General features: G+C 31.3%; 1 protein-coding gene across 1 annotated transcript in view; it reads right to left on the bottom strand.

Moving 5' to 3' along the window:
* Nucleotides 1-2,552: 2,552 nt before the first annotated feature.
* The window catches only part of LOC134263798 (uncharacterized), a 96,466-nt gene continuing 87,442 nt past the window's right edge, over nt 2,553-11,576 (bottom strand). Inside the window, exons 6-8 of the mRNA XM_062746180.1 lie at nt 11,164-11,317; nt 10,566-10,697; nt 2,553-2,602 (exon numbers count right to left, since the gene is read on the bottom strand). Coding sequence (XP_062602164.1) covers nt 2,553-2,602; nt 10,566-10,697; nt 11,164-11,317 — 336 coding nt within the window. The remainder of the gene's footprint in view (nt 2,603-10,565; nt 10,698-11,163; nt 11,318-11,576) is intronic.

Here is an 11,576-nt window from a genome sequence, read left to right as displayed (position 1 = left end):
AACCGTGTACCGAGCGTGCGAGAATCGTGTGAGAAACGTGCAACTTTCGTGTACGAGTCGTGTGAGAAACGTGTGACTTTCGTGCAAGAATCGTGTAAGATTCATTCGAAAGTCATTTCATTTTAAATATGGCTATCGATGAGTCAGAATGTCAAATTGTATTAGTATTTTATTATTGAAATAATTATGATTGTGATATTTTTGGAGTAATAACAAAAAATGGAACAACAAAACAAAATTACACGGTAAAGTATAATACATATTTGGTTTTTTTTCTTTTTCTTCCGAAGAAATTGTAATCAAATTAATCAACTATGTACAACAATTTTAAGGGCATTGAATTTCGATATACTATCAACGCGATCATGGCTTCTTAAATTTTTTTCTCAAAGAAAGATAGAAATTAATACCGGTATAATATTTTTTCATTTAAAGCAAAAAATATATCAGGACGCTGCTCTTGTCTTTATACTTAAAGTACGTGAAAGAAAAAGAGTTAAGCCCACGAATGGTCAAATAATGCCTCATATAAAAAATTAATGAAATTTTGATAATAGATAGTATAGACTTCGAGCTTTATGGAACTGTTTTCCTTTTTTTGATATCTATTTTACTTTTTATTTAAGAGAGTTTGCAGTATGGCATTGTTTTACTAGGAAATGGTGAACGGAACGTCATAATTGGTATAACGTGACGTAAGGTCATATAGGACAAAAAATTATGTGATTGTAAGCACAGAAATGACTTGATAATGGATAATTGACTACCGGGTATGACATTATCAGTTTAATAGAAGTACATGTCCAGTCGTATTTGGTGCGATTCTAACAATACAAGGCCCAATAGCAACGTTTTTGAATGTAAGTATGGGTTGGGGGTGGAGGAAAAAACCTCCACAAAAAATTAACATGCAGCAATAATCCTCCTGATAAACTGCATCCGATCGGTAATATGTTTGATTTTACCTCTTCACTAAATACGCCAGAAGGAATATTTCTTGCTTCGTATTTGTATATAAATATATTATATTTATATAGTTAATGCCTAAAAAGTAAATATACTAGAAATCACTGGCCTCTGTGACTACACCTCCTCAAAAAAAGTTCTATTCCGTTAGGGGTGGGTGGCTTCCTCTAACTTTCATTTAATGCAGGAATTTGCCAGTTTTTAACTTCTTTTAGCTATGGGCAGCATCTTAATAAAAATATACATATCAAAACTAAGCAAAATAATATTGACCCTCCCCCCTTCTACTCTGCGTGGGGGGGGGGGGGGGGGTTCGAACTTCAGTACCAATTTTTTCCCCAAACACTACCACTTTCCTCGTTTTTAACCGATACTGCCACTTGCCTGTGGAAAGTGGGGGAGGGGGGGGGGAAACCTACGAAGCAATTTTTAATGTCTATACTACCGGTAGGTTTATATTTGGGAAAAAAAGGCATGATGAAACCAAAGTTAAGCAAGTTTAAACATCTTTTTGGAAGACAAAAGCATTAACTTCTATTTAATAAAAAAAAAACAATGACTGAATCTGAAATTCAACCTTCAAATGCCTTTTAAAAGAAAGAGGGAGTCAAAGGCGAGGACAATCTCCTGCTCCGAGACATATTTCTCAATTCCCAAAATTCACAGAAAAGTTTTAATTTTCTAAAATCATGTTATCAGTTATGTCATCTTTAACACGTTTGATTCATCTATTTCATTGCATGACTTAATATTTTTCAAGTTGACATGCAGTTACGCATATTTAACGGAAAACGGTTATAAATTGTTTGTTTTTTTTATATATATATATATATATATATATATATATATATATATATATATATATATATATATATATATATATATATATATATATATATATATATATATATATATATATATATATATATATATATATATATATATATATATATATATATATATATATGGGTCAAGTCTCCATTCCACATTAATGTTTAAAAGATTAAAAAGTAATTGTAATATCTATTTTACGTTTCAAAAAATTGAAGTCCGAAACCATTCAATATAAAAACAACACGATTTATCTAAAGCATTCTAACATACATTACATTATGACAAATAAGCACTTGCAGCGTAGTGGTTAACATACTAGTATTAAGGTTAAGAGAAAAAATGGGTTCAGTATTATGCCCAACCTTGAGCTTTTGATAGAGTTTGAATCTTGTGAGAGTTTTTTTCACACATGTGCACCTTAAAACAAAACTAAGTGAAAAATGAAATGATATATCTGTAAGTTATTTAATAAAATAAAAGAGGCAGATATGTAAAAGATGACTCTGACAAAGCAATTATTGAAAACATCTTATCATGAATTCTTACACTAAGAGTTGAATTTCTTTGTCTCAAAGCGGGGATTGTCCTAGCCTTGGACACCTCATTTCTACAACCATAAAACAGTAAATAATTCTGCCCTATTAAATATTAAACCTTGAATTTGGTGAAAATTAGTGTACAGAAAATTAGATATGGACATGCATTTCATCAAAGACTAGAATTTTACTTTAAAAGTAATCGCATTTTATTTCTCACATGGCAGCTATTCCAATCAACAAATACACCCCCATCCCCCATAATACTAAACAATAGATGAACAAATTATTAAATGCAATATCTCACGGGAATCAGACTGAATGAAACATCTTAAGGAAACTTTAATTTTATTTTTGTAAGTTTTCTTTTCAACCAAAGTGTTACTTAACGATTCATCAGTACTTGGGCAGGCTGGAACCCCCCCCCCCCCTGGCCCCCAAAGGGAAGAAAAAACAGTTTTGTATTCAGGTCGTCCGCCTTGTACCGTCGTAGGGGATGAAGGGAGCTCTGAACGTGTCATACTAATTTTAAGTAGGTGTAAAAGATATGTTTGAAGATCAGTTTTTTTCTGAACTAGGGTGTTGTATGCCTTAATTACTATTGCCAATTTACACTAAAAGATAGATAAAATTATTGATAAATTGCGGCTTTATCCCCTTAACAATATTGTACGTTCACGTTCTTTATTTCTGCTAGTCCTGGAATTTTTTGTCGGTTCGTGGCTGCAACCCCATCCCCAATATTTCTTCCTAAGACCTTCATAGCTCTAAAAATGCCTGAGAAAAAGAGTTCTTTTCTTGAAGAATTTACCCAAAAGCTACATGTAATCAGCATGAGTACGAGTATTAATTTAAAAAAGAAATTAAAGTACCGTGTCTTTATTTATTTCATAAAACGTTTTATGTCGTTTCTGGTATTTAGTGAAAACTTTACTTTCACTTCTCACCTGCTGTAGACCAAATCTTCTTGATGGTAGTTCGAATAGGCTGATATAACATTGTATACAAACCGTAGTTTAAGGAATAGCCATGGTTTTAATTAAGGATGAAGATGTAGAATTTTACGTGTTATAATATTATACATGTACGTGCGTATTTCGTGTTGTCCATTTTACTGAGCAATGCCAAACAATAACAGTACGTCAATAGCTATTATATGACTTTGAGTATACGCCCAGTATTTGTGCACAACTTCAAAATAAATGGTTTTTTGAAAAGTTAGGTAGCTCTTATTTAGTATTTTTTTTAATGTATTCTTTTCTTTTACTGATACATGATACATACGTTTCATACGCATGACTTCAAAGAAAAGCCCGAAGATATTTGTTAACCTGTAGTGTTAGATCAACTAATTACAGTAAACTGCCCCCCTCACCCCCCAAAAAAATTAAATAGTGGACCTATAAACCTACTAAAGTGTAATGAACAACTACAAAATCGTAGTATGATACTTTTTGTGAAAAGTGAGTAATAATATATAACAAAATAACATTAATATATAACTATAAACTAGTAATTTACAAGGGGCAAAAGGGTTAAAACTGAGGAAATTCGGAATTTTTGTGGAAATCTTCTTTTTAAGGTATGAGCACACTTCAGCCCCACAAATTTTTTTTCATAAATAGAAACCTCTTGATGTTAGTCTTAAACTGAACCCTAAATAAATTTGGGGCAGGCCTGTGCTCTATGAAAAATTTGACTATTTAGCCCCCAAAATGTGATAAAATCAAGAAAAATCCTGATTTTCTATGATTTGGGGGCTATAGATCTCAGGTATAAAAGTAATGAACTCCAAGATTTTTTCCACTTTGATAAACTACAATACCTAGACTATCTTTTAAGCAAAAAATATTTGTCCAAAACTTCAGTTTAATTTTGACCATTTTACAGGGCATATTTTGACCCTTCGTGGGCCAAGCTCTTTGGAACGATGTACCATTTAATAAGTTTCAATTATACATAAACTTTGTTGCTCATTATTGTCAAATACATGGATTATAATTTTGATTCCCATGCCTTGACGACCACGCGTTTAGAAAGGAAGGGGGGGGGGCTATTTATTAAATTACTAGTCAAGTCTTCATTTTATGTTGTAACTTTCAATCTAGTATCAATTTTAATAAATGTTAAATTTTCTTTTCTTTTTTTAAATCCTTAAATTTGTTAAATGTGTGCGCAGATACGCCCCTTGAAATTGTATTGGAATATTCTTTCCGTCTTTCAAATGTGATCAAGGTCATTTAACGAGGCTCGGGGGTGGCAGCCATTTTTAGACTATTTCAATCTCCTTTAAAAGGAGAGCTCCATATAAAGATATAGAAATTGATCAAATTTTAAAACTAAAATTTTTGAATTTTTTTCTTTGTCAAATGATAGTTGACAGCTAAAGATACCATATCTAAAAAAATAAGTTAAATTTGGTGGTTAATTTGGGATTAATTTGTTGACCCTCCAGCCTCCTTAAAACAGCGATCACGGGCTCCGACTCCGAGTGCTTGCAACTGAAAACCTGTTTTGCTATGAATACATATTGAGTTCTCGGCTTAATGACAATGAAAATTACGATTATTTTTTTTTTAAATAAAATGGTTCTATAAATACTTAATGGATACAACTTATATATCAACGGATTTAATTTTTTATTCATTTTGTAACTCCGAATTGCTAGCCGTAAACAGTAAAATAAACAGAACTCCTTTCATGAATATTATGTAAGAAACGTTTAGGAGTAAATCATGAATAATTGTATATTATTAGTTTTATAAATCACGTACTTTTTATTTCATCCAAGGTATTTCAGTTTTCTTGTAATATACCTGAATGCCGTGTGAAGATCGATCTACGTTGAATGTAGAGTGTATAGTCAAATTCCGCGACTATTAATTAATGTACACAAACATGTATATATATACGTGTATTCGGGTTTGGAAATGATGGACTTTACAGTATGATAGGTATACTGGTGCTATTTAATAAGCTTCATGTAAAAAGACTGAGACATTACATTTACACACCACACACCCCCGACCGGTTTCCTTCCAAAAGATAAAAAAATCTTTAAAAATGAATCATTAATCGTTAGTAGAGTATATAAGCAAATTTTATTATCAAATCAAAATCATGAAAAATAATCCGCCTACGGAAATCAAACACAATATAATCATTATTTAGAATCAATGAGTTCGTGTTTCTGCAGTACGAAATCGAATTTTTGTTATACTCGTAAAAAATATTAAAAGGCAAGAGATACATTGTAATAAATGACTACCTGTAATATATATAAAAAATATATTTCATGAAATAGTCATTCATGATATCGGCATTTAGTTTTTAAACATTTGGATTAATAAATACATGTAAATACGAAACGACAATTAATTATTAATTAATTACAACTGTCAGAGTATGAAATTTTATTTAGGTTTATATGATACTAGTGTACTAATATTTAATTTAAACAGCTTCTAAATGTGGCTTTGTGAAAGGTTTCCATATATTTAATTATAAAACCGTAATTATTATTATGTCCGAGATATTCCGAGTAGAAAATCCAAACTGAGGCCAAAACGTGCGAGAATCGTGTACAAAGCGTGTGAGAAACGTGTAGAAAGCGTTTCGTGCAGCCTTTCGTCCAAAGCGTTTCGTGTAAACCGTGTAGCGTTTCGTGCAAACCGTGAAGCGTTTCGTGTAAACCGTGCAGCGTTTCGTGCAAACCGTGTAGCGTTCGTGTACCGTTCGTGCAGCGAGCGTGTGGGGTAGTATCACGTCTCAGGGTCTGTATGTGTGTGTGTGTGTGTGTGTGTGTGTGTAAGTACATGTGTAGTATATAAGTATATTTTCAAAATCAATATCTTTCGTTTATTATTTGACTCTCATCTCATCAAAATCGGACGAAAGACCCATTTGTTGCTCGCAACGAGAATGGATCTAGTAACACTGCATTATTCTGTTTTCATTGTTACGGACCTAATGTCTTTTTTTGGAGGTGTGGGGGGGGTCATGATTTTTTTATTATTTATTTTTCATTAAAATTCACTTTTGTTCGCGCTAATTAATCTAATTGATGCGGTAGATGATTAAAAGTAGATAAATATAACGATCGACCTTTAATTTCGGGTTGCGTGCATTTATCGCAAAGGTAAGACCGATCCAAACTTTCAATACTTTTTACACATATTTACTGACTGCGTTTTCGTGGGACAAATTAAAATTTGAATCAATGTTCATACCATATGTGAATAAATAATATTTGAAATAAACTTTTATTTATGTATAAATTTTGAAAATGTATTTTTTTGTAAATATTAACTTAGAATATAATGATACCCTGCTTTCATTTTTACTTGAATGTGTTTTCTATATCACAGCACACTTTAACTAACTTTCAATTATTTTTATATATTTTTATCTAAAAAACTAAAATCGTTTACTGGCATTTCTTATTTTATTAGATATTCATACAATGCTACAGGTTTTGACATTAAATTTAAAACCCTGAAGCATCTTATTTACAAATAAAACAATTTTTATGCTGTCTCCTCAAAAAGGCAACAAACCACCCACCCCCTCCCTTTGTAAAATACACATAATGTAACGAAATTAAAGTTAGGAATTTAAATTAAAATTTTACTTTTAGGAATTTTCCTCCCTAACAATTTTAATAGTTTAAAATAAAAAACAAATTGAGTTCGAATTAACTGAAAATCGCAAAACATATCTATTTTACCAGAATTTTAAAGATGTGAGACTCGAATAAACAGATGTACCCCTTATATCACAATTTACAATTCGTACATTTTTTTATAAATGTTATAATAAAAATTATTTAAAAACTATTTCAAATACAATATTCTAATGCTAAATGATCTAACTTCATAGCATCTTTAGAAATATTTTTTGAAATGTGAATATTAGAAACTTCATTTTACATAAGAAGTACAATAAAGGAATTCAAAATTAATGCATAGCGTCAGCTTTGTAGAAACAATTCTTATCAAATGCTTCTTAAAAAAAGAATTTAAGTATTCGTATGTTTACTGAATGTTTTTAAGGATATGCATATATTATTCATCCTGTTTTGTTCAGTAAAAACGTGTAAAATTGGCTAAAATTTTCAGTAAATACACGAATTTCCTAGCTATTCAGTGATTACATGTATTTCCTAAAACAGCCAGTAAATACATGTATTTACTGAATGTTTTAGGAAATACATGAAATTCCTGATTTCACATATTTACATGATTTACTGTAACATATATTTTATTGATTTTAGAAACATCCTCTTTCAATAACAATAAACGAAAGCAAACTATCTTGACTCTTCCATTTTTTTTCTAAAACATGCAAGAATATCTTTGAACAACTCAATGCAACGTACAAAAAAATCAATGGATGAAACAATACAACAAAATCACAAGAATCGTGTTGAATCTGTCGTTAAGCATATTTGGATATTGAAAAGATTCTGCGTGTTTACAATATCTTTTCTTATCTTATCTTATCTGAACATCTGTTTGATAAGGCTTATGAAAATACTCCTCGTTTCGAGATATAAAGCATAAAAAATATAGCATTTCGGTCCTATGCAATCCCTAATTACGTAACATATGATGAAAAGATTATCATATATTGTTGCAAAGCGTTAAAAGGAATACATTTGCTTCAGTAATGTATAACAAAATATTAATCATTAGAGAGTTATAGATAAAGGACTTTTGGCCCCTCTTAGCCCCTTATTGAAGGGGTCAGCCCCTTTTTCTTGAATCAAATGAAAGGTCTTGTGCTTTGAAAGATTTTCTGTTCAACACTTATTTAGAGACTTCTTTTCGTTGTGGAGATATGCTCAATTGAAATATTTAGGGGCCACTCCTACTAGTCCTTAAAGGGGCCGTTTTACAAAAATTCAAAGCATGCATATTGTTTAGAACATTATTCTGACCATCTTTTGTTCAATATCCCTTATCAGAATATTCCCCCCTTTCGAGATATAAAGCGTCAAAGATTTGACAATCTGCCCCCTTCTGACCCCTAATTGCGTAACATTTGATCAAAATTGTATCATATCTTGTTGCAAATCGTTAAGATGAATACCTTTGCTTCAGTAATGTATAACAAAATATTGATAATTAGAGAGTTATAGATAAAAGACTTTTGGCCCCTCTGAGCCCCTAATTGAAGGGGTCAGCCCCTTTTTCTTGATATCAAATGAAAGGTCTTGTGATTTGAAAGATTTTTTGTTCAACACTTATTCAGAGATTTCTTTTCACCGTGGAGATATGCTCTATTGAAATATTTAGGGGCCACTCCTACTAGTCCTTAAAGGGGCCGTTTTACAAAAATTCAAAGCATGCATATTGTTAAGAACATTATTCTGACCAATTTTTGTTCATTATCCCTTATCAAAATATTCCCCGTTTTCGAGATATAAAGCCTCAAAGATTTGACATTCTGGCCCCTTCTGACCCCTAATTACGTAACATTTGATCAAAATTGTATCATATCTTGTTGCAAATCGTTAAGATGAATGCTTTTGCTTCAGTAATGTATAACAAAATATTGATCAATATATGTATAGATAAAATACTGTTTGCCCCTCTGAGCCCCTTATTTGAGGGTTCAGCCCCTTTTTTTTATATCAAATGAAAGGTCTTGTGATTTGAAGGATTTTTTGTTCAACACTTATTCAGAGATTTCTTTTCATCGTGGAGATATGCTACATATAAATATTTAGGGGCCACCACTACAAGTCCTTAATGGGGACATTTTTCAAAAATTTCAAAGTTGCATATTGTTAAGAACATTATTCTGACCAATTTTTGTTCAATATCACTTATCAAAATATTCCCCCTTTTTAAGATATAAAGCGTCAAAGATTTAGCATTCTGGCCCTTTGTGACCCCTTATTACGTAAGATATACTTAAAATTTGAAAATATGTTGTTGCAAATGGTCTAGAATTAATAAAATTTGAAAAATCAAGCAGAAAAAGTCATAATATTTTTTGGTCACAAGGGGGATCGAACCCGGGTCGCCCGCGTGACAATCCAACGCGCTAACCATTCGGCCATCGGGATCGACGCTTCGCGTTTTCAAACGCTAATATCTCGAGATTGGCTTTTTCGATTTTCAAACAAATTACATATATGGCTTCTGCAAAAGTGTCTCTATTCAATTCTTAAATTAACAGATTTATTAACAGACTTATTTTTATATTCATATGAAGCAGAATTTATGCAATATCTTATGCGTTGCAAGAAGAAAACACTTGCTGTGGCCTTCAACTCGACTTTTAGATATATCGAAGACGTATTGTCTATTAATAATGATAATTTCCATACCTACGTCGATACGTTATATCCTGGTGAGCTTGAGATAAAAGATACCACAGAGTCCGACAGTTCTGCTTCATTCTGGATATTTTACTTGAAAAAGACACTAATGGAAATCTAACAACAACGCTATATTATAAACGTGATGACTTTAACTTTTCTATCGTCAACTTTCCTTACTTATGCAGCAATATACCTTCATCACCTGCTTACGGAATATATATATATATATATATATATATATATATATATATATATATATATATATATATATATATATATATATATATATATATATATATATATATAAGTTGATTCGATAAGCAAGAGCATGCTCTACGTATGATGAACAGTTTCTTAAATGAGGTTAATTATTGATAAGCAAGTTGATGAAACAATAATATCAGCAGTCTCTTTTAAAGTCATCATTTCGTAAGTTCTATGGTCGATACAATGACCTTGTCAGCAAATACAATTTATCATTAAGTCAAATGCTGACTGGCGTTTTCCATATAAATTGATAGTCCATTAGTTATACAATGAATTGGCGACGGATTCTCCCGTTATTTCCCGATCATGACAAGGCGGTTGTGACCGGCCAGCAGGGGATGCTCACTCCTCCATGACACCTGATCCAACCTCTGATGTTTCGGAGGTCCTTGTTTGCTCTGCTCTTATTTTGTATATTGTTTAATGGACTTGAGATTGAATATTGCCATTACTTAGTTACTTATCTCCATATGCTTAAACTAGCTTGTAATGGAGACATATTTTAAAAAACACCCCTTGAACTGAAATGTAATGGATGTCCTCAAGTACATGTTGTTTTATTCTTGTATATATTTCACTTTAGCTTTCATATATATTCAAATATATTCAAAATATAATTGTAAAAGGTTTACCTCTGATACAATTATTGTCTCTCTCCCTAAACCCAAATTCACATCCGCATTTTTCCTCTCTCCCTCTATATCTTTTATATTTAGGGTATTTTAGGCACATTTGTTGACACCCAGTTGAACAAAAAGACGAACCTGAAAAATATTACATGTATTATATATAGTTATCTTGAAACTTGCAGAATTAGGTTGAGTTTTATTGATGATAATGCTTAAATCAATAACATCAAAAGCACACATAATATTTTTTTGGCTACCATGTAAACATCTTTTGGTAATTAAGTGTATTAAGTTGCAATGTCAATAAATATTTGAGTCCTCGGTTATATCGACTATTGACAAATGCAAAAGAACTTTATTTCAGTTGTTAATTTATGATGCGCTTCTTGTGATACAATGTTGTATTTTTTTCTAATATAACTTTTATGTTTTGAAAAGGAAGTATAGAAAATGGTACTATTACAGTCAAATCTGTTTTGATATTTTCTCTGATATCCTTGTAAAACACGTAATGAGGTGAAAAGTCTCATGTAAGGTAAAGGAAAAATTAGAAAGATTTAGGATTCAAACCACAAAAACAACAACAAAACACAATACAAACTGTCTTCTGATGATAACAGTCTGTCATTTATCACAATGTCCGTTATTTTTCCTTCCAGGAGAACACATCTTTGTTTCGCTCCTGCTCCATTTCCATATTCAGATGAGCATATAAAGTTTTCCTTAGCTGTCGACATGGACCATATCAGCAAATTCTGAGCAGAAACATAGTCAAATAAAAGCAATCCAAAATGGATATATAACTTCTGGGGATATCTGGCCCTTAGCCAGGAAGGATGACTCTTTCAATAATGATAAAAATTAATAATTTAATTTAAATATTCTAAAAATAAAGCTTAAAATTGAAATCTTTTCGTGCAACAACTTTCACTTGATGCCTCTAAATGTACGTCAAGGTTATTTGAAGTTTTAATGAAAGATATTATAAAGTTTATATTTGTATTTCTTGAAAGT

Source organism: Saccostrea cucullata, unplaced genomic scaffold (genome assembly GCF_032062105.1).
Source record: "Saccostrea cucullata isolate Sc308-1 unplaced genomic scaffold, CSIRO_AGI_Scuc_v1 ctg983, whole genome shotgun sequence".
NCBI lineage: Eukaryota > Metazoa > Mollusca > Bivalvia > Ostreida > Ostreidae > Saccostrea > Saccostrea cuccullata.
The sequence above is the reverse complement of the archived record's forward strand: the minus strand, read 5'-3'. Positions and strand labels throughout refer to the sequence as shown.